Source organism: Chelonoidis abingdonii, chromosome 24, assembly GCF_003597395.2.
Source record: "Chelonoidis abingdonii isolate Lonesome George chromosome 24, CheloAbing_2.0, whole genome shotgun sequence".
In the NCBI taxonomy this organism is placed as follows: Eukaryota; Metazoa; Chordata; order Testudines; family Testudinidae; genus Chelonoidis; species Chelonoidis abingdonii.
Window position 1 is genome coordinate 7819018 of NC_133792.1, and position 24680 is coordinate 7843697.

General features: G+C 42.5%; 1 protein-coding gene across 9 annotated transcripts in view; it reads left to right on the plus strand.

Annotated features, from left to right (window-relative positions):
- Nucleotides 1-24680, plus strand: part of CACNA1B (calcium voltage-gated channel subunit alpha1 B) — a 521426-nt gene that overhangs the window by 368489 nt on the left and 128257 nt on the right. For 6 of the 9 annotated variants that reach the window (XM_032765199.2, XM_075060699.1, XM_075060700.1 and 3 more), the window contains 3 exons: nt 3066-3172; nt 10547-10609; nt 22070-22891. In XM_032765199.2, the coding sequence (XP_032621090.2) occupies nt 3066-3172; nt 10547-10609; nt 22070-22891 (992 nt within the window). The remainder of the gene's footprint in view (nt 1-3065; nt 3173-10546; nt 10610-22069; nt 22892-24680) is intronic. The other 3 variants (XM_075060705.1, XM_075060701.1, XM_032765212.2) reach the window with 1 other exon arrangement.

Sequence of the window (24680 nt, forward strand, 5' to 3'; positions counted from 1 at the left end):
TTGATTACCTGTTCTGTTCATTCCCTCTGAAGTATCTGGCATTGACCACTGTCAGAAGACAGGATACTGGTGGATGGACCTTTGGTCTGACCCAGTATGGCTGTTTCTTATGTTCTTATGACCTCCGTGACATAATCTTAGCCTTAATGATGGTAATCCTGAGCATTCATATCAAAGTTTTCATCCATTGGTCAGATGCATGTTCCAGTGTAGGGATCATGGACTAGATATCAGCTTCAGGGAAGGAAGTGGTTAGAGCACAGGACTGGGAGACAGGGATGCTGGGTTCTGTTCAGACCCACTAAAGTATCCCCAAGCAAATCACTAACCTTCCTGTCTGCTTTCCCTTCTGTAAAATGAGGCTACTGATAGAGGTGTATGACCCAGGGTGGCAGCAGCAGCGGCTGCTGTTGTTAGCAGTAGTAATATTGAATTTGTATTGCGGTAGTGACTGTCAGCCCCACTCATGCACTACAACCCACTATGATACACACTGTACAAACACAGTCTGTCTCTCTCTGCCTCAAAGAGAGCTTACAATTTAAGTGTAAGACAGAAGTTTAATTAATATGTGTATAGTGCTTTGAGACTCCTGGATAGAAGGTGCTACAGAACTATTATCGTCTTTATTTTATTATGAAACACTTGTCTGCTAAACACTGCAGTTGTTCTAAGTTATGTATTGCTAAATTTGTAAATACAAGAGCAGTTTTCTTGAGCTACAGTGTCTATCAAAATTTTGTGCTGCTGTTAAGAGTGGCTTAGAAGCAGGAAATGTAATCTACTTTCTAAGGTTTATGTTCAGTGAATGAGATATTTAAAAAAAGCCAATGACAACATTTAAACGTTTGTGATCATATTAAAGCTGGCTGGAACTTGGGAGAAGAGACAATCAGAGAACCCCAGCCCATAAAAACAGAACAGTCAAACCTTCGTCAAATTACAGCTCTTTCAGATTTTATACCCCAAAGGATTCAAATTCTGCAGAATAAAACTATACATTTGACTTACAGTAAGAGTCTCAAGTGATTGATAAATGTACTGGAAGTTGGCAGCTGAGAAACATTGACTTTGTATAATTGTTTAATGGAGCGTTTTCGTCTTGGCCTGGCTTGGATTCCTCCTTTAACTGCAATGACGATTTGCTCATTATAGATGTACTAATATCTGAAGAGAAAACAGCTTGAAAGCCTAATGGCAGAGAGTTTTTTTTTCCATATCTATAATTCACTGTCATTTTTTCCCCTTGAAAAGAGGAAAGAAAAGGAAACCAATTTCAAAGTGAGTTAAATCTGATCAAATACTATTCAATTCAGACCAGTTACTTGTTCTTGCCTATACCATTCCAGGGTGGAGAAATCCATGTGTAGGCTATGCACTAGTTAATAGCTCACAAAGCTAATCCTCAGCAGCAGGAGGTGGCCAAATAGCATCCCACAGAGTGCTACGGTGTGGTCTATAACTGCCTCATCTTGGAAGAGGGATTATACTCAGAGTAGTGAGGTTAAAAGTGGCATTGTAGGGTTCCATGTTTATCTCTCCATAATTTCCCTGACAAATTTGACTAGTTTGGAGGTTGGAAAGGCCGGCCCTGGGATCTGAGCCCAGACGGGTTCTTTGTTTCCATGGATCACCATCAGAAATTTAGATTCAGCAGTCAGAACGAAACAATGGTGTTGCTGGTACACTAGCTAGAACACAATAGATCATGCTTCTGCAGCTGTATGCGTCCTGCAATGCCAGCAGGACTGACAAGCACAGACAATGGTTATGGGTTCTTTTTGAAGAGTCAACTGATGTGTTTCTCAAGGCACAAATGGAGCAGACCTGCTGTATAGGTCTGCTTGGGCCTAGTTTTAAAGCCTGACTTGACCTGACTAGATCCTGAGAGGGTCAAGTTGTTTTCAGACCTGACCCAAACTCAACACTTCCCCCTGAACCTGTGTCAGCACTGCTGCCACTTCATCCTTGGGGCTTGACCTGGTGGGGGCTTCCCACTCCTCAAACCCCACGATTGCGTTCCGTCTGTCTCCTGCTGCCTGCTGTCCAGGGGCTTGGCGCAGCAACTGGGAAACCATGAGCCACGGCTCCTCACACTCGGCAGCACACAGAGCGCAGCTAGGCGGCAGTGGCTGGAAAGAGTGGGGCATGCAGCCTCCCCTTCCCAAACCCCTGGGCCTGAGGAGGTGATCAGAGACTACCTGACCCAAGCCCGAACAGGGTCATTTAACCAACCCTGGTATTTGGGTCCCGTCGAGTTCAGGTCAGGTTGCAAACTTCTAATCTGCTGAGTAAGAAGGAGTTATCTTTACATGAGCATCTTACTGGCCATAACTGTAATTTAATATGTCTTCTGATTTCAGGTCCACCGGGGTAAATCTGAAATAACTCAGTTGAAGTCAGTGGAGTTACACCCATGTAAAATTGGTGTGAATAAGTTCAGATTCAGGTCCTCTGGTACATTATTTGTTTTAAGAAAAAGTATTTTCAGTCTAATCAATGGAACGTGGCCTTATTTTACACCCAAAATGTCATACTCTTATATATTCTCTTTCCACGTTATGGCATGTGTTGCCTGATTATGATGAGAAGAGGTATCAGAAGATGCATTCAGAGACTGGAGATTCCACCCAGCATGCAGTTCTCCCTCTTGGTCAGAGTGGAAGGAACCTAAGCAGAAGGAACCACAGGGAACCTTGTGTTGTAGGATTTCCAGTCTTGACAGACTTTGCCACTGTATTAAAGATGAGGGCAGCTGCCATCAGCTCCATTTTATGCAGAGTAGTTGAGGCCTTCAGACTCCACCTAACTTGCTAATATGGCACTAGACAGGTAAAGCCCATGGGCCCTGCTGAGGAAAATATGCTGTAACAAATCATGCAGTTGTGTCCTTTAGCAAAAACTGAATGCAGTATTTCAGAGTGTTTAACTGTTACTTCGTTAAAAAGTGTTGTGACGGTTGTGTATCACTTGTGGCCATTTATGAGTTCAGTTGATTTTCATCCTAGGTCTTTAACTAAACGATGAATGATGTAACCCTGGATTTGTCTTAATTTCGGAAACAGGATGAAGAAGAGATGGAAGAGGCTACCAATCAAAAGCTTGCACTCCAGAAGGCCAAGGAGGTAGCAGAAGTCAGTCCCATGTCTGCAGCTAATATTTCCGTAGCAGCGTAAGCATAATTTTAGTTATTTGGGAACTTTTATCACTTTGTTTCTGTTCTTCAGACTAAGTATATATCGGTTCCATTGTCGCAACTCATAGGGTACATGAACTCTGATGTACGATATGAAGGACTAACAAGGGTGTAGGTCGATCACTTAATTTTGTCTTTTATTTGGTACCTTTGCATTTAGTTTGTTTTTCTTTGAAATGTCATTGTCTCCGCATCACCGGAAAAGAAATATATTTTAGAGAATTTTTAAGTTGTCCTAGGAAAGATTTCACCAGGTGAACTGTTATCATTTCACTTCAGATTTCGTTCTGAAGATGCGTGTGTGTGACATATAAAATATAGTTTAAATACAATAATTTGAGTGTGCAAAATGGGACATTGCACATGTGAACAGGCAATCCTATACACTTGGTTCACATTCAGAAGTATCATCTTGCACATGCAAATGTAGGCTTTGTGCATGGAAGTGGGCATACTTGTGTGATCTCCCTTTGGAAGAATGCTTAGAAAATATTATCTTTGGGGCCAGCTTTTCAAGTATATGGATCTAAACTACTCCTGCAGAACATGCATAGGCGGGTGGAAATCGGTAATTTTCAGACGTGTGCTGAGGTCTTTGAGGACAGTGGGAGTTTTGCCTGCATAGGGTAAGGACTTAATTTGGTACACTCAGTTGCTTGTTTGCACATATCACACACATTTTGCGTGGGCTGCTTAGGGAGCCTGTGTTTGAAAATGAACACATTTTGAATGTACTGATTGACCATACCATTATTCAATTTATGCAATTCAATGGTGAAGTTTGAGTGTCTTTGTGTCAAAAATACTGCCCTACTGTTTGCTGGGAACTGCAAGTATTTCTCAACAGCCTCCAGTCCTCAGAAAGGGGCAGCTGGAAATGACTCCAAGGAGCAGGGAAACCTAAACTTATTTAGAATAATTTCCTGTCCAGGTGTGTTCCAAAAATCTGTCGTCCAGAGAGAACGCTATTTAACTGAACAATTTGCTAATATATTTTCCCCAGTGTAAATCCATCTCATGAGGCCTTCATTAATGTGTATTTAATCTAGAATCATGTTATTTCAGAAACAGTGGCGCAAGTGAAACTTGTTCACTAAACTGGAAAAGAGAAAAGAATATTCTTAATCTGTTTAGCATTTTTTGCAATTCATATTTGTAGACTACATATATGGTTAGAATTATAGATCATTCTCCTGTTATAATGATTTTCCAGCCTCGAAAAGAAATCACATGAGAAGTTACTCTTGTTCTTTGATGTAGATGTGTGTACTGTAATTTTAAAATGTAAGATGATATTGCTTATTCTATTGTTATTATAAAATGATTGTATATGTGAAGATTACTTAGAACCCCAAACTCCCGTTGACTTTAATGGGCCCAGAATTTCACCCCAGATTCTTAGTTACCGACAATACTTTTAGTCCCTGATTTTTCATCAGGCTTTAATCTGGTTTTTGATATCACATGATCCATTTTGTGACTACAGTTACATTAAGTGCAAAATTGCAAGTTACTATTTGTTGTGTCTACAGTTATATCTGTTCAGACACCTGTGTGTCTGATTTGTAGGTACATTTCGGTGGTTAGGCTTATAAAATGAATGCAGTTGCAGGTGCAATTAGTTGTTTCTACATTTAACAGCAGTCGCAAAATTGTGCTTGCAATACTAGAGGCCACATTTGGAAATGTAGAATTTATTCTTTCAGCGGTGTGTCTCTAGACAAGTTATATCTGCTGAATAGAAGCATGAGATACTTACGTGGCTACTGTGATTTACTTGCATGTGTGAGTGAGTGATACTATGTTGGAAGAAAGACTGAAGAATAAATAGATGGGTGATTGAATGAATATCATAGACAGAAGAACAGATTAGTGGTCAGAAGGTAAATAGATGTGTGGATGGATTCTTAGTTGGTGACATGTGGTTTAATAGATGGATGTAACAGAGATTTGAGTGATGTATAAATCTATCCACACTGAATTTTTTTTTTTGAAATGTGTGTTTATAATTTTAATAGGTCTTTATTTTTTAAAAAGACTTTATTTGATTTAGTTCTCTTATTTTTAAATTTACTTTTCAAAAAGCATATTTTAAAATGAATTTCTGTCATAACTGATGACTTGAGTGTAAACTAAATTATGAAAATGTATTTCAAAAGTCTCTCTGCCTGTGTCAACTAAAATAACTCTCTCTTTCTTTCAGTGTTTTGTAGAGAGCGCGTTGTGGTTCAAGTGTTTTCTTAGTAATGTTGTTCATGTTAGCAGAATGGTTCTCAATGAACCTTGCAGTGTGACTCTTAATATGGTTTGTTATTAATTTGGTGGACCTGTCCTTTGGGTTCCTAGAACCTACAGAGGTGGCAAAACCATCCTGGTGCTCAATCTGGTAGAAAGTCATTTCTATTTTCCCTCCCTTGTGTTTAAACAGTAAGATACTGTGCTTGCTACTTTGCCACTATTTGTCAGTTTTGTAACATTTGTTCTATAAGTGGGAGCAAATCCTGCACCCCTTCGTCTAATCCTCTTCACTCTTATTTCTTCATTTGATCAAAGTCTACATTTGGGAAACTCCTTATCGTGCATTTACACTAGAGTGGGAGGCAGCGTACCCGAGTTTTCCATCCTCATGCATTACTGTGATGTGTATATAGTGTGCATTCGTTTGTATGTGGAGGTGTACATGTGTATCCATATGCCTGTGATTATCTGTACTTGTCCTTTTGCTGTGCTATGGAAAATAACCTCATTTAACAACAGCTAAGCTCCAAGAAGAATTCAGCTTAGTGAATCAGTTATAGAACTTGCTTTCTAGGCTACAAAAGTTAGTTGCTTCTTTAGTAGGTCAACCTAATTTCAGTGTATTAAGTGATATCTTAGAATTTTGCGAATGCATCGGATTCAGTGCGAACAAGGATTATTTTTTGGTTGGTAGACAGTAAAGTCCTACTACTGAACCTTGAAACTGTTTTAATCATTTATTGATCTTTGCAGCCAAGTAAGGATATCATCTGTCTCATAACTGACTCAGAAGGTGCTAGATTATAATTCTGCATCTATAACTGGGAGCGGCAATGAAGTAAGTTATTGTAGCTTGTGGTTTGTTGATCTTTAAGGATGTCAGTGGTTCAACTTCTACTCCATAAAAAGGGCTAATAGGAGTGGATTGATTTGGCCATGACTTGGCTTTTTTTACCTGGTGAACTCTATCCTGAATAGGCTTTTTATTTTTTTTATTTTCTTTTTCAGGATTGAAGCTGATATGGGACATTTTTCTGTTGCGATGTTTGTTTTAAAACAAGATTTTTGTTTAATCTGTATTTTACATTTTAGTTTTAGCTCATTCTTTTCATTCTGGTTTTGTGATTTTTTTTTTTTTCTGTTTAGCGTTTTCCTTGCTTTAATGTTTCTTGAGGTGAGTTTGGGTTTGTTCAGCTTACCCAGAGTTGTCCTTTGAAAACCTCTGTTTCGTATAGTATTTAAATTGCTCGGCCTCGTGAACTGAGCTACTGTAATAACAGATGGGACTTGACAACAAGCCATTGGTGCAGTTTCCTTGTTGGCGAAAATGGAGGAGAGAGGGGGAAGTCCATCTGAGGGGAATTCCCCTTTAATTGTAGAGTTCATTAGCTGATAGAACAAGTTACTGGGAGGCAGGAATAAGTGCTTTGTTTCTTGCTCTGCCACTAACTCACGATGGGAGTTGAGGCAACTCATTTAACTTTTCTGTGTCTTGGTGGGGAAAACAGGGTGATGACTTATTAACTTTGTGGAGCGTGAGGCTCCATTGGTCAACGTGTAAAGCACTTTGAGCTCTTATGTGAGAGGCACCATAGAAGTGCATCACATCAGGATTGAGGATTAAGGCACAACACCCCTATTTTGAAATGTAATTTTTTGTAGTTAAGTTTGCTATTTCACAAACCTTCAGTCCCAAACACCACACCTTTGAGTTCCCCCTCCACCTCTTCTTTCCCAGCCAGAGAAATGCACCAATGTCATGTACAAAAGGGGCTGCATTAAACAAAAGCACACACTAGCTCTCTTCGCAGTTCAGTTGACCATACTGACAGAGAAGTGATGACTCATAAAGGAATCTGAAGCCCCATGCTTCACCACTGGTGCTCAGAGGCTACTGATGCAGAACTTGTGTTTAAAATAAATAACCTTTGTGTTTCCAATGGGTCTGCCTCAAACTCTTCTTGGGGAAAGTCTTAAAACAGCAACTGCAGCAGCAGCAACAGCCAAATTACTAAATTTATAACAACCTGCAAAATAGTTGTGCCTATGGTGTCACACTGAGTGATTTTTTTTTTCAATGGTTTTGAGTTGTAGCTGGCTTCCAAGAGTCTAAGCATAACATACTGTACAATAGGTCTCCAGATGGAGATTTTGATGGGAGAGGGAATCCCCAGATATGATGGCTGTAACCCTGTATGGAGTGATAAGGAGACAGTTTCTTCTTGTGGCGAAATATACGGGCCAAGTTCCACACTAAGAGCTGTCTCTAGGACTGACCATGTGGCTGACCACTTGAAATGACTCCATGTATTTTCCAGTTAACAACCCACTCTGTTAGGTGACTGGTTTTTGCTGGTCCCTTATGTAGTTGCTTAAGGCATTTTACTTGTGTGCTCAGCTCAGACCTCCTGCTCACAGGTAAACCCTACCAATTGCATTGCTAGACCTGACCCAAGGATGCTGCCAACTCATCATAAATTGGTACATAAATAAAAGGATGTGATGTTAAAATACAAAAGCTGGTACATGAAAGAGCAGGTGCCGTAGTGCACTTCCATCTTTCACACACACTTCTTAGTGGTCATCTGTCCCTTTTGTACAGGTATGGGGATGAAGGTCTGGGCGGGTTGTTTTATTTCCTCTTGTCTCTGGAACTCTGTGGTCTGTCCTACAGCCGTCGTTGGGCATGGCTGTTGGTAACCAACAGAACCCTGCAAGAAATATGCCTGAATAACTAGCAAATAATAAGTTCTGTGTACGATGACGTACAGACTAGAAGAGGTGTTCCTTCTATCTTGCCAGCTTGTAGTTTCTTCTTTCTTCCTGCTCCCGGAATGTGCTTCTGTGTGGGGTACTGTGACTTCCTGTTAGTTTGCTTTTCTGCCCTTTTTGTCATGTAACTGTGAATCAGCAAACAGCTGCCCAGAAAGACGCTGTCTGTCTGTCTATCTATCTCTCTCATGGTAAGTAGCAGCAAGCAAAGCTCAAATACCTCCTCCACTTTGCTTTGAAAAAGGAGGCTATCTTTGCCCTATGAGTCGACAGTGTGATTTCAGTATGAAATTAGCTGACGGGTGTTGCAGAACAGGAATCCCAGCAATGACGACAGAGAAATGGACCTCTGAGAGCCCTTTTGCAGGACTTGTGTAGTCATGTTTGACCAAGTACAGGGCTGTTTGGCGGCATTATTGCAGGGCCTTCATCCTGCACTGGACCAAATGAGGCAATGAGGAATATGATGATATGCACAAGTGTTTTGCCAAGGGATTTTGAGATGTGCTTTAAGCAATAAAATACTTCAGTTTGCCCCTGTGCCTCCACAGACACCTTTGCCAATGCTGGTTCCCCTTTCCCGGAATCTCTGATGGGTTAAGCCATGATGGGTACATTCTCTGCTATCATGAGTTTTCCACCTAGTTTTCTCAGGCCATTCTACCCATACTGTAGACATTTATGCAATTGTAGGATCCTTGCTGGGAGCTTCACTCAACATCCTGTGGATGCAGCATCCAGCCAAATCAAGAAATAAAGGAGTACCAACTTTGGTGACCCCATAACAATAATTTCCCTTTAAAAACGTAAAGTGCCAGCACCGAAGGCTCCTGTTTGGGGTATAAAATATACTAATAATGAAGTTATGGCAAAATAACCATATGATTGCTCCCAAGACCATTGATTCCAAGCAAAGCCAAGTAAGTGTCTTTAATGATTGCTCCCCCGCACAAACTATCCAATCTCCTATCTACATACACTTCACCTTGGTCTACTTTTAATTTTATAATACATTGTTACTTAATATGCTGTGGGTTTGTAATGTATATAGTTAAAATTCCACCAGTTCATCCTGCTTTCCCCCCTCCAACTGCATCTCCTTCCCAGGGGCAATATCCTATCAGCTGGGCCTTCTGGCTTTATCATACCAGCTGTTAGCTAAATAAACCCCACAAAAAGCCAATGGAAATAAAACTGGTGTTTAAATGGAAGGTAGTAAATTCAGAAAGAGGACAGGTTATATTTTCCACCTCTTGGGAGGGGTCTATATACAATGTAATGTTGCAAAAACCGAATATATAGAATTATTTTTAAAATTAGAGCTAAGTCTCCCTTTAAGTGCTGGACCAAGTAGAAACTGCGCCCCAATCTGTCAAATCCACCCCCACCGCACCCTGGTTAGGCAGTCATATGTGTTAAATGGAGGCAAATCTACCAAATAAAATGTGAACAAACGCCTCTTTATTTCCGTGTTTGAGACACAGACATACTTCCTGTTGCCCATGCGGATGGTATGTCCCAGGGGTAGGCAACCAATGGCACGGGCGCCGAAGGCGGCACACAAGCTGATTTTCAGTGGCACTCACACTGCCTGGGTCCTGGCCACTAGTCCGGGAGGGCTCTACATTTTAATTTAGTTTTAAATAAAGCTTCTTAAACATTTTAAAAACCTTATTTACCTTGCATACAACAATAGTTTAGTTATGTATTATAGACTTTTATAGAAAGATACCTTCTAGAAATGTGAAAATGTATTACTGGCACGCGAAACCTTAAATCAGAATGAATAAATGAAGACTTGGCACAGCACTTCAGAAAGGTTGCTGTCCCCTAGTATATCCTCAGGGCTAGGCCCCTTTTTCTCTACTCCATGGATGCTACGATAATCTGAGTTGGAATTGGTGGCCTTGTGGCCTTCTCTTAGTTGGAAATGAATCATTACAGTGCATGCTGTAAATGCAAACTCCACCTATTTCTACAAAGACTTCTGCTCTGGGGCCCTGAAGGTAGCTTGTGCAGAGGACTCTGACTATGTGAGTACTGCATATTGCAGCATAAAGTCTTACTATGATCTTGTGTCTTTTGGTTCACCTTTTTATATTTTCTTTTGGTTCTGGTTTGATTTTCCAGTTGTTTTTCTTTTAACTAGAAGACGATGTCTCAGTGGCTTCCACACTTTCTGAAGCTTGCCCGGGCTCCTTCCAAGATGCACGCTGCAGCCTGCATTCGATAGGACACAGCCTGTATGAGTCTCCTCCCGATGTCTTTTATAGTTTCTCTTCTCTCCTTTATTTTCTCACCTTTTTTTTGTTTTTTGTTTTTTGTTTTTTGCATGTGCAGTTTTGTAAAGCAAACTCGAGGTACTGTATCTCGCAGCTCGTCAGTCTCCAGCGTAAATTCACCGTGAGTTGCTCTCTGTTACAATATTCAGTAAATGGATTTATGATATATAGCTATATATTTATAAACCTCCCTGCTTCCCACCCTCCTGATGCCTTCTCCCTTACCTTGTTTTTTCCAAAAGTCATTCACGTCATTGTGGAAAACCTCCAGACCAACATACGGTGGAAGGACTGGAAGGTGTACAGCAGTGCCATATAATGCTTGTGATTTGGGCGTGAGCAACTCTGTAGTGTTTTGTGCATTGGGTGTGAATTCCTCCACTTCTTTCCTTTTTTTTTTTTTCCCTTTTCTTTGTTCAGCCCTTCTCTTTGACCTTTCCTTACTTAGCAGTTTTCCTTTCCTTTCCCTCTTACTTTCTTCCTTGCCCTCTTCTCTTGTTTTGTGGCCTGTCTTGTTCTCACTTATATTTTTTCCCCTCTGTGTTATTTAGACATTGGGCTAATGGTTTTGATGTTCCACCAATGTTTGCACTTTTGGTTCAGGAGGAGAATGGGGCCCCACCATGAGCGTGCTCTTTAAAATGAAAGCTAGAAGGGGAGAGTTTCAAAAGGAGCCAACTTCTGGAAACAGGACTCAAATGGGACAGTGTTTGAAAACGCTGCCTAAATAACCCTTGGAAATTTGTTATGATGAGCAGACACACTCCTCCACCCCCTTCTGGGGTATGAGTTTAAAGCTCCAATGTATCCTAGAATTTTGGAAACACAGTGGTAGACCCTTCAATCATTCCACCCACTTCCCATTAAAAATCCCACCCTCTCCAGGCCTCATTGTGAATCATGAGTAGGTTTCAAAGGTGCACGTTGCAGGTTTGTAGAAAATACCTTTGATCCCTTCCACAACGTGCAGTGATGTTTGTCATCAACTCATTGAGTGTCTTTGCTTATATTATACTTTTATCATTTTGTGTTACTTTTCTACGGTGTAATGCTCTTGGGAAGACAAGTTAGTGCAGTTCAGACATGAATAGCCAGATCCTCAGGTGCGACATAGTAGGGCTCAGTGTGCCTGAGCAGTTGGGAAACAGAAGTCTTTCCACCACCTTTCTGCCCCTTCCTCCCACTCCCTGATTCTGAGTGATATCTCAGGTCTGGTTTTGCCCCGGGACAACTTAGAGATGTTTGGACTGGTTTCTCCAATCTCTGTTCACTTTGTGCCATGCTGGAAAATTCCCCTTGTGTAGAGGGAATCTCTGTTGGTGCAAAGTTGGTGGAGAAGACTGTGCTGCCTCCTGCACCAGTTGCGATGTCTGTCTGTTGCTTAGTTCACTGGAAGCCTCTTGCAGGATAAGGGGAGGGAGGTGGAAGAGAGAAGAAAGGCGGAGGTTTGGCAGGGATGGAGATGTGGTGAATTGAGTCTATGCCTGATTCTCTGCTGGTGTGGGACTTTACTCCAGCAGCGTAAGTTAAAACTGCACCAGAGCAGTGTAAAGCATCTTTCATGTTAATGTGAACCAGGCCCGTTATCTTTGAATTTGACCCATGTTGCCCATCTCGTGGAGATGGGGGCAGACTGCGCTTTTAAAAAGCTGAACCTGACTGACGAGTACACAAATCACGTGAGTATCATTGACCCTAAAGCCACTTCACACCTGTTCAGTCATGTAGTGGAGCCTTAAAGCAGGTGCAGATATAGTTTATATCCACGTTAAGGCCCCTTCACACTACCAGAGCAATAAATGTGAATCAGGCCCATTGTGTGTAAGGCAGATCTAGAATTTTGAAAGTTTAGCTAAGTCTGCATTTCTTTCTCGATGCATATCTGCAATGTTTTCCCCAGCCAAATACTTGTTTGGCTAAACAGTTCACTGGATCCCATAGGTAGCTGTCACTTGCCAGGGCCAGCTCCAGGGACCACCGAAGGAAGCAGGTGCTTGGGGCAGCCAATGGAAAGGGGCAGCACATCCGGGTCTTTGATGGCAATTCGGCAGCAGGTCCTGCAGTTCTTCTCTTCCTCTTTGAGCTGTCGCTGAAATGCTGCTGAAGAGGAAGAGATGGAGCAAAGGACCCACCACCGAATAGCCACCGAAGAATGAAGTGGCGCTGCTGAGCTGCCACTAAAGTGCCGCTGATCAGGGCTTTATCTTTTTTTTTTTTTTTTTCTGTGTCACCACTTGGGGCGGCAAAAAGCTGGAGCCGGCCCTGTCACTGTCTATATGTTACATGTTGGATTTCCGGTATCCATTTTGTACCAATAAAATCCCCTCTGTACCTAAACTTGAAGGACCTGATTCTCAAGGCTTGATATACACTGGGAGGGAAGTTGACCTAAGATATGCAACTTCAGCTACGTGAATAGCGTAGCTGAAGTCAGTGTATCTTAGGTCGATTTACTTGGCCGTGAGGATGGCAGCGAGTCAACCGCTACCTCTCCCCCATCGCACGGTGGAGTTCCAGAGTCAACCACAGAACGATCGGGGATCGATTTTATCTCATCTACACTAGACTCGATAAATCGATCCCCAATAGATCGATTACTACCACCAATCTGGTGGGTAGTGTAGACATACCTTTAGCTATACTGAGGCCTACACACAGTTTTGGCATCAATATAACTATTTCAGCTAGAGGTGTTGGTTTTTCTACTTAAACAGTTAAATCGGTACAATCCCCCCTGTAGTGTGGATGCAGTTATACCAGTATAAAGGTGCCTCGTAGCTAATTCTCCTTCCCTGTGGGAATACTTATACCTTTATATCAATATAATTGCATATACTCTATGGGGATTCAACCATTTTAACTATATTAGTACAAAGGGGAATAATTTTTAGACAAGGCCTAAGGCCATGCTCTAGTCATGTAAAATACAAATAAAACTTATTTCCACCTTGACACTGCTTTGCATTGGGAGAGCAGTGGAAAGTGGCCTTAATAACTAAGAATTAGGCCCCGAGAATCCATGGCTACTGAATGGACACACCAAAAATTCCCAATGAAATTTAGATATTTTGTTCAGTATTCAGTGTTTAATTTTGTCCCAAGGGAATTTGTTCAGTTGAAAATTGTAAGTGGCAAGAAAATGGGGACAAAAATATTTGCGGTAGCTTCTTAACAGAAAGATATTAAGGCGAGTCACCTTCTGATGTCATTTTCAAACCTTCGTGTCGTAATGAGCTTATGGTACAAACACTGCAACCAAAAAAAAATCCATGTTTGGTTCACTTGGGAAAGAAAAATAAGTAAACACATATACAAGCAATTCTTTTTCCTTCTAAAAGGTGAGTCATCATTTGCATAAAATGCCTGCTGAAAACTGGCAACTAGCTGCTTTAGAAAGCGTTAATACACAGCTAAGTGCACAGTTATAGTTAAGGTACAAGTCAAAGGCAAAGTGCCTTCAATCACCCCAGTCACAGGTATCTAGGAAATAGGATCAGTTTTTTACATATTGTATTTATATTAAGATGGGCAACTGAGTCCCAGCCTACATAGTTACTCACTCGGTTGGGATTCTGTTTTTGTTAGTTAGTTGTATGTAATAGCACCCATGATGCATCAGTCTCATTCCAGACATAAAAGAGGGGGTGACCTCAAGACATGTTGTAGAAAGGGCCCACATTTTCAACCCTGGGTCCCTATAAGATTAGACATTCAACTCCATATTTAGGCACCTAAATAAGACGTTTAGAGGTGCTGAGCACCTGCAGTTTCCATTGTAGTAAGTGGCTGAAAATTTTGGCTAAGGAACACTATTACTTACTCAACATACAGCTACAACAGTACTCGTGATAAAGGATGTCTTTGCAGTGGATTCGCATGGTAATCTAAACACATAATATGGAGGGGGGTGGGAGGAAAGGAGGACATGAGTGTGAAGTGCTATAGTAGGCACACTATGTAGGCATCTTGGAAGTCTAGCTGGGAAATTATAACTGCTGCTGTGTCACATTTAAACCTTAGGGCAAATTCTGCCCAGGGTTGCAGGCAGTGCCCATTGACGTTAAAAGAAGTTGATGTTCTTGGAGCTATTGCTTCTCTGGTTAAAGCCATAAGTGCATGATTCTGCAGCACCCATCCAGAAGAGAAATAGAAAAACTTTAATGTCTCCTGGTCCAAATCACTATTCACCCATATCACGTGCTTCTGCCTGAATTCACTATCCATGTCTTCTGTTTTATCTGCATTCTCACAGCAAAAAGCTTCATTGCACTAAATTGTTTTGTTCTTATCAGAACCTATGAGTTCCTTCCGAGATTTAAGCCAGAACCCAGTGTGGGCTGTGCAGTTGTGCATAATAGTTGCTGAAGTGTCTTTATTGAAATTATAATGAGTGATGTAGAGAAAACAACTCATTGAAAAGGAAATGTCATTTGACTGGCTTTAGGAGGACTTCCGTGCATTGAATCGTTCAATATGTTTAAGCTAGATGTGTTTGTTGAATCAGGGCTGAAAAGTGCACTTTTAATGTGCTTTTAGTAAAGAATTTTTCACCCCTGTAATTTATTACTAAGTATGCAATACTTTATCACAATGTATGCCAATGGTACCAAAATCACAAGGTATAAAGAGAAATCTAATCAAAATGGTATGAGTGTGGTGACTTGGTATCTAATAAATATTTTCTGAAGTTTTTTTGAGATTAGAATTTGATAAAAATAGTAGGCTTCAGTGTATACTAAATAAATTAATTCATGATCATATAATTTGACACTGAGTAATTAAAAGACTCTGTGTATTAGAGCAATAGGCTGTCGCATGCATGATGGTGCATTTTATTGAATCCAGATCCTGCAGTCCTGCTTATTCAGGCAAAACTACTGATTTCAACAGAAGTGCTGCTTGAGAAAGAGCTTCGGGCTTTGGCCTTGAGGACTTTGGCTGTTTGAAGATGTAAATCAATGGATGACACCATTCGTTTTGGTGTTCGAGGCTCTAGCAAATTGCACTGTAGTGTGGTTTATTGCTTCTTGTGAAATTGAATTGCTGGAGAGACTGGTTGGCTCGGGGAATTGATAACGAAATATTAGAGCTTTTCTTTCTAGTTTACCAATCCATAAAAGCCCTGCTCTATAATCACCCAAAGTTGTTACCATCTTAAAGATTGCTCGATAGCCTGCGTGAAATGAGTCGAGGCTTGCTTGGTGTCAGTAAGAGATGGACTGGATAGGTGTCAGTAAGAGATGGACTGGATCATCCAATAGGTTGTTATTGTAATCCTCTCCCCCAAAGGGTCACTGGTTTGCTGAGGTGAAACAATCCTTGTTTTGATACAGTATTGAAAGTGTGCTAAGTATATAGTGACCATAGGGCAAGAGTTTAAGCCACTTCAGCTGATGGACCTTATAGGTTCTATCATCTGGCAGTTCCTCTGATTGCCCCAGAGCCTTCCAACCCCTGCTGACTTATCACCCTCCAGGCAGCAGAGTGAAGAACAGCAAATGTACTACTTAACGCATTCACCGTAGTGGTCTTCGTTGACCTCTGACAACTCAGCTGATTCATTCTAATATCTAGTTTCTGTGAAAAATTGCTATCAGAACTTGGCACAAAATGTGATGTTTGTTGGCAGTTTCAGCAGCGAGACCAAGAACTGAACGTGCCATGGAGAACAAACTCTCCAGGCCAGGGCTAAGACATACTGGCAGGGCATCATGACAGAAGTCAGCATTTGTGCTTTCTGGGCTGTAACTGCTGTTTGGACAGAGGACTCCAGCCCCCAGAACTACCAGCCAAATGAGTGCCCTTCCACCTACTATTTTCATGTTAATTGTTTTCTTCCAACGAGCTAGAAAGTGAAATAGCATTTTTATACGAGAATACTAAAAGTCAGACTCCTGTATTTATTGGTCTCTGTTGATCCAGGAAGTTGACATTGCTGACTGTTTTAAAGCCATTTCATAATTCTATTATATGCTTCCAATATGAGTTTAATAGAGAATTCGAGCTGGTCACAAATCCGAATGTTCAAAAACTGTTTTTGTCCTGAATTCGGACAAAAAGTTGCAATATCAATTTTTTTTGACAGAACAGAAATTATAATTTTCAATGGGCTAATGCTCATATAATGTTAGAAGGCATGGCTGGACAACACCTCCTGTGAGTTTCCGTGGTCATAGGACTCCCTTGATGTACCAAGGCAATTCAGCCTGCAGGAGACTGCGGTGTATCATGAGGGACGTGGGCCAGCCAGAGAGCGGAGCCCATAGACACTCAAACTACAGCTCCCAAGAGGCAGTGCAGGAGCTGAACGGAGCAGAGATTTAGTGTTGAACTCACCAGGAACAAAAATGTTTGAGTTGGGTTTAACAAACCAGAATGGTTCAATTTGGGTCAACTCAAACCAAACTGAAATACTTGTTAGATTTTTCCCCATAGAAAATCAGAACATTTAGGCAAAATTGAATTTTGATTTTGCAGAAATTGCATTTTTCATCAAAAAATATTTCAACAAAAAATTCCCCAACAGCTCTAATCAGAAAATACTTTTCTAGGATATCTAAAACATATAGGACTAAATTCTGGAGTTCTTATACAGCGTTTATTCTGTCTAAACTCAGGTAAAATTCCTAAAGACATCAATGTATGATTTATTATTTGTTTTTATTCAAGTGGTTTATTTTAAACAGTTGTTCTGGAAGGTAATGGTCCATTACATAAAGCAGCACTCTTAACCGCTGTGATAAAAATGCCTCAGCCAATAAGAAAGTTGCTTGTTCTTAAATGTGATTTTAAAAAATACCAAAAGGAATGCACTGTACTTTCTTGAATAATCTAGATTGTGATTGGTTGATATTTCATTTGTGTTATTTTTAATGAGGAAATAAAGGAGTCATCTGTCAGGAAACTGATAGATTAACATCAGTTTTATTTGACACAATCTCTGCTTTGTACAGAGAGATGTAAATTAGCTGATTATAGACACTGCTTTGTTTGGTAGTCAGTCTCTAAATCCAAGTAGAATTGGTGGTGTTATGCAATTAAAATGCTTTATTCATAATATCTGCCAATCTGTTTTGTCATGTCCCCAGGCCCTGGGGGACTGAAGCTGTGTATATTGGTGATCCCACTCTAAAGAATTTGAAGAGCTTTGTTGGTAGGGAACAGAATAAAGGCAGTGAACATTGGGGTTTGGGGAAGAGAGGTGGATTCATGAGTCGATTTTTTCTCTCTTATGAGGAGGTCTGCAGAAGGAATAATATGGAGAACTGTTGATTTAAAGCACCGGCCCAACAGTGCCAACAAAAGATGTGATCACAGAGTTCCTGGTCGCACCTATTATTGTAAAGAACCATTTTGCTTAGTTCACACCCGACATAGAAATATCTGCTGCTAATGCTATATTTAGTATCCTAAGGGGATTTTGTGGTAGCCCCATCACTTGAGTCATTTAAAATTGAACTAGACAAAGCACCAGAGAATGTATTATAGGAAATAATTGTACATTAGCTAGATTTTCACCGTCTCTTCTGCTATTCTTTATGTGCAACGCACATGAACTGTATCCTCATACGGTAGTTTAATGATACTATATTTTGTCTTAAGGTGACTGCTGTTGTGCCATAAATAAGTCTGGTGAATAAGTTCAAAAGCCTTCCTCTCTGAAGAAATACAACATCAGAGAAGCAGCACTCAAATGTGTCTGTCTTTCAGTTACTGTGAGAACATGTGGAAAGCAAGAATCGGATAAATTTAACTGGACACACAGAGTACATAATTCCCCCAACTGCTTGAGCTTTTGCTCTGAAAAGCTCTAAATACTGTTCCTGGAGGGACCAAACTATTCTATTTCTTTATTCCCATTTCCCAGCCAGGACCCAAATATGCACCATCACTTGCTCCTGATGTTCTTGACTAGTTGGGGTATGATGATGATGAACTGAGGGCATGCTTCAAACTTTGCAGAGAGTGTCTTTGCTTATCTTAATTTTTTTTTTCCATTTCATTCCATAAAATAAACATAATCATTACTTCCAAACCTCACTGCTAACTAATTCTCTTGCTCTTTGGCTTGTTAGTAACAAAAGCTAGTGGCTGGCAATGCATTTTTTGTGTGGGTGTCAATGCTTTGCTAACTGTCAGTGTCAATGATGTGACCTCAGTATTTATAGATTCTGAAAAGTTTGGTGAGTCTGTAATTTTGCTGTCCCTGTTAAGGAAGCAAATTTTGCAAAATAGACTTCATTAATATGCAAATTACTAAGCTCCTACAGGTTCCCAATGGTGTGTGTTCTTAGCAGCAGCTTCAGCTCTCAGTTGTCCATAGTCCAAACACAATGGAACACCTTGCAACTCTGAGATAATTGCCTTATTTTAAATGACTGTTTTGTGTTCTCAATACATGTGAAAAACAACTAAAAAACAAATCACACTGCCATTTCCTCACCAAATGCTTCCTGCACTAGTGGGTCACTGACCTGAAACTTACACAAGGGGAAGATCTCAAAACCTGCTGCAAACACTACCATATAGGGGCTCTACCTGGGTAGGAACCAGAAAGAAAGCCTGTGAAATCTCAGAGGGCCGTATGCATGTTCTCAAAGTTTCATAAACTATACAGGCAGGAAGTCATACTACTCAATGGCACAGCCATTCACTGATTCACATCCAGCCTAGGTTGGTAGGAATCAGAAGTCTCTACTTGATGATGACTCTCAGTCTGTCTAAGTTTTTAACCTGGCACCCCTCTCCAGGGTATGAGTGCTTTAGGAATTTGTGCAATACATTTGGGGGTCTCAATGCAAGTGCCGTTGGAGAGGTTACATCACAAATAACAACCACAGTTGCATTGATTGTCCGCTATGCTGGCCACGGGCTGCATGGGTCAGAAAGACAGAACTCCTCTGTGGAGATGGTCCCGCCAAGTCAGGATGGCAGCGCACTGGAAGGGCAGTATGTGTGGGAGGGCATGGTGCTGCTGCCTGAGCTATTTCTGTTCTGTGGATAGATAGAATACATCAATCAGCGTTAGGGGTGTCACCCAGCACTCAGTTAACACATTATTACGATGTGTTATTTTAGTGCTGAAAGCATGCTCTGTACTGTACAAGACACTGAAGAAAAAATGGTCCTTGCCCCAAGGGCTTTAAAATCGAATGAACAGTATCAGCTCAGCAACATCGTGCTGCGTGCATACAGTAAATGACATTCAGTGCATGGAAATACACCAAATCATGCTCAAGCTTTCTTGCTGTTTTCCCTGAGCTTGAGCATCACAGGACAGATTCGCTTCCTAGCATGACCATGTTTGTGGGCTTCCACAAAACTCTAGGATCTCCAGACCAAGCACACAGCAGAACAAGCCATCTAGAGTGACCAGACAGCAAGTTTGAAAAATCGGGACAGGTGGTGGGGAGTAATAGGAGCTATATAAGAAAAAGACCCAAACATCAGGACTCTCCTTATAAAATCGGGACATCTGGTCACCGTAAATACATCCCTGCTGTCCTGGGGGACCCCAGACCATTGGTTGCAGCCCCCAAGCTGGTGGAGCCAACCCAAGAAAGTCAGGAGATGCTCTGGTGCTGTCTCTTTCCCGGAAAGCTTCTGCTGGCAGGACCTGAAGGTGGCATGTGCAGATCTTAAAATTGCCAGCCCCTCAGGTGAGAATTGCCTGAGGATGCAACTACTTTTGTAGAGGCTGCAGTTATATAGCTGTGAATTGAGAGAGCAATGCAGGTGTATGAGCCGTACTGAGTATCCCACACTCGCTTCTCAAATTCCCATGTCAGCCAGCACATGTAAGGAGTCAGGGTTCTGCTAGTTGGGTATCTTAGGGCAGACGCTCAGGGTTGTCAGTTACAAGAAAGAGTTGGAGAGCTCTCCATGCTTTCCATTTCTAGTTCCTTTTGAGAGCGCACAGTTCTTTAAATGATCCACTAAGCTGGTAGGCTACTGGCTTAAATTGTGCTCACCTTACAGAAAACTCCGTCCAAGAAAAGAGAAGCCTTCCGATTTGAACTGAGCGATCAGCTGTGTTCATTATGATTTTGTGGTCAAAGCAGATTCGTCTACCTGACTGTCCTCATCTCCTCTGAGTGAATATTTACATACGTTTTTGCCCCTTTTAGTAAAACTGGCTGACACCACTCTCAGTAAAACATGGCAGATGTCTGAGATGCAAACCTTTTCTGACATCTCCTGTGGTGTGACCTAACTCCATCTGAATGCTGCTTCCCGTAGAGCCTGAGAATGGTGACAAACACTGCCATTCTGAGTCAGAACACATAAACTCACACTCTGGTTTGTTCTGTCACTGGAGCAGACCCGACTGAATGTAAAGAAAACAGTACTGGTTTCCCATTTCCACAGCCTCTCCCAAGGTGGTCAGTCAGCCTCAGAGATCTCCTGTCCCATTGCATGGGTTCATCATCCTGCAGTGACTGACTAGGGAAGTCCCAACTGAGATTACACCAGTACAGCTGCAGATCGGGGTCTGAGAGGGAAGAGATCATTTCCTTTCTTTACAAGGGGATTTTTGTGAAGGTACCAAGAGCCAGTTCTGTTCTCATTTAAGTCAGTGTAAAATCCAAAATAACTCCCTTGAATCCAATGAGCTTACGCTGGTTTCACACTAGTGCAAATGAGAGCAGAATTGGATCCCAAATCTTTAGACTTTCCAGTTTAAATAAAAAAGGCCAACAGGAGTACATTGTCTCCTTGCCTCGTTGGTTAGGCAGAATACTTATTGGCATGCCCTTATTGGCAAGCCTGCTTTTGCTGCTGTTATGTGGTTATAAAGAAGTCCTCATCCCATCTGTGTTGTATCACCCTCCAGATCCTTTTCTGACAGGGGTGCAGACTAGCTGTATGTGTCTCACATACATCTTTGCCAGACTTGTTCCCGTGATAGCTGAGATCAATGCCACTTTGGTAATGACTGACGTGTGCCTTGAATTTTGGATATATCAGAGGCTGCCTCTCCCTCCAAGCGCTAATGGGACAGTTCAGATTGTCTCAAATGACCGCCTTTTTTGTTGAAATGTGAGGGGTCTGGGGCAGGGCATTCTGGGTAAGGGCTCCTTGACTGTGGGTTCTACTTCCTGCCTCTGTTCCCCAGCACCCAAAATCTGTTGAGCTTCAGGTTGCACTATGAGGTTCAGTCGTTTTTCCAGGCTTGTCCTGGTGATCAAGGATAGCCTGTTGGTTAGGGAAGGGGGTCGGTGGAAGATTTGGCGGGATTTGGAGAGTTACAATGGTTTTCAAGAGAAGTGGCTTTAATTGAGCCAATTGTACAAGCCCCTATACCATGGGATGGCCATGTTTTAGAACTCAAAATAGCCCTTTCCTATAGTACCAGTTGTGTGTGGGGATGTCACTAGCACTCTGGTGAACTCACTAGCTTTATCTGCTCATGTGTTTTCCACTAGTCATTCTATCTTCATCCCTATGTTTTCTTTGGCTCAACCCTATAGTTCCCTGTCTCAGCTAGAAATTTACAGTTTCTTTTAAAATTTCTTTTGAAGAAGTGGAACCAGACCTGATTCTGACTATTTCCTTATTTTTTTTCTCCTCTGTTCTGCAGCAAACAGCAGAACTCCTCCAAATCCAAGTCCATTTGGGAACAGAGGACCAGCCAGATCCGGATGCACAATTTCCGGGCCAGCTGCGAGGCACTGTACAATGAGCTCGATCCGGAGGAGCGGGTGCGCTATGCTACCACCCTCCACATCCGGCCAGACATGAAGACCCATTTGGATCGGCCTCTGGTGGTAGAGCCAAGGACCGAAGGGCGGAACAACGTTGCTAAGCTAAGCCCAGTGGACGTTCAGGAGACTGAGCAGGCCAAGGCCACCTCTGCCGACACTGCAGAAGTGCCACGAAAGCACCACCGGCATCGGGATAAAGACAAGATGGGAGAACAGGAGAAGAGCGATGTGGCCAAGGATGAGAACGGGGAATCTGGCACAAACAATAAGGAGGAACGGCACAGGCAGCACAGGAGCCACAGCAAAGAGGCAGAGGGGGGCAGCAAGGAAGGAAAAAGCAAGCGCAACAGAAGCCAAGAAGGGGGTAAAAGGCATCATCGTCGAGGCTCCGTGGAAGAAGGGGCTGAGAAGGAGTACCGGCGGCACTGGACTCACCGGCACTCAGAGGAGCGGCAAGCTAAGGAAGGCAATGGGACAGCCAACGGTGCCAGAAGCGAGCGGCGTTCACGTCACCGAGGAGGGTCAAGGTCAGGGAACCGGGAAAGTGATCCCGGCTTGAAAGGAGAGACTGGGGAAGAGCCCCACAGACGACACAAGATGCGGCACAGAGCTCTGTCGACATATGAGTCGGTGGAGAAGGAGAATGGGGAGAAGGAAGGAGAGGCTGGGGAGAAAGATCTTAAGAATCATCAGCCCAGGTCAGTCAGCACTGCACACACAGACCTTGTCAGTATGTCAGTTGTGGAGGGCTCCAGTCATTCTCATCCATCCAGCACGGGCAAGAGGACACAGTCACCCCTCCCCATGCCAAGAGAGGCTGTTCCTCCTGCAGGACAACTTTACATATTTGGTCAGAGGTCCTCTGGTCAGTGCTGCCTTGAAGTAGTGTTGAGCTAGGATGTCTCTGACCTGGCCTAAGCCTTTTCCCATCTAGGGCCTCTGGCAGAGTGAGGGTTGATGAAGAGTTGCACAATTGGGCCCCTGCTCCTGGCATGCTTCCCAGCATGGCACATGTGTTCATGGTTGCGCCAGCAGAATGAATTGAGCCCCGTTGCTTTTAACAGTGTGTTGGACTACGATTGTTGTATTTACTTAGCAGAGTATTGTTACTGTTCTTATTCATCATTTGTGTTACTGCAGCATGTCGGTGTCCTAGTCATGGAGCAGGACCCCCAGGTGCTAGGTGCTGTACAAACACGGACAAAAAGATGGCCCCAAAGGCCTTGCAATCTAAGCAATTCTGTTGCCTCTTCCCAACTGATTTCCCACCTTTCCTTATAGCGAAATGTGTAGGGTGGAACAGAAAGCTGATCGCTGAGTGTGGCCTGAAAGTCATGTCAGAAACCAGCACAGGTTCCATGCCCTGTGCATCTCACACGGACCCAGCCTGTGAAAATGCCAAGCTGTTCCTGAATAATATGTATACATCCACTCTGTCTGTCTGATGGCTGCAGCACTGTCACGACAGTGTTGTGAGGTGTAGGCTGGGGGCCTGTTGGGGGTGTCTAGTTGCCTTGGCTGCGCTTGTATTAGTATTTAGGGTTAAATACATCATTCGAGAATGTCACATAGTCTGCATGGGGCAAAATAAGCCCCAACTGGCACAGCAGCTTTGGTGCATGTAAAAAGTGTCTTGGTACTAGGGTTTTGCCCTTCTCAGTGGAGATATGTTCGCTAACATCTACAAAACGCAACTGTTGCCGCATTGCCATAAGCTCACCTCCGCTCTGGGCATAGCTAGGCTGTATTTTAAAGGCTGTAGACTAGTTGACAGCACTGGAGGTGAATCTGTTTACAAGAGAAATTACATGCACGCAAACGCTATGGGCCCGATTCTGCTCTCGGTTCAGTGGCACGCCAATGGGCTGTAGCGCCATTGAATTCAGTGGAGTTACTCATGACTTGCGTCCATGTCCATGAGAAGAGAACCAGCCCGTATGTTTGACATGTTAAGGTTTATGACATCAGTGCCTCCTTGCTCCTCAGACCCAGGGTGTGTCTACACTGCAGCTGGGAGATGGGTAGACATACACCTCCTGATTGCAGTGCAGAGTTCCTGGGGAGGGTCTGATTCTTCTGTGCCATACACAGTCTTTTACACCTGTGCAAAGTGTTCAGCAAAGCTGTTCTGATTGATAATATTTGCATGCCCTTTGCAGAGTTGTAAAAGGCTGCAGCTGTTGCAAGGTGGTGGAGAATTAGGCCTTAAGACTTGTAACCCGTTCTGTCCCAGGGCTGCTCTGTGCGCTAACTGGCATCACAATAATGAAATGGTTTTTAATTCATATCTGATGTTATATAGGTGCAAGTCTGCGTGTGGATGGTCTGATTTTAGACTAGAAGTGTTCTGTTTCTCTTCTGCTTAAATTGGTAACCCTTAGGGCTGCCTAAGTCATGTTGGGGTTACCCAGACTCCCTAAACAGCCAAGGATCAGCGGGGTGCAAATAGAGTTGTAGGTTTTAAGGCCAGAAGGCCTCCTGCATAAC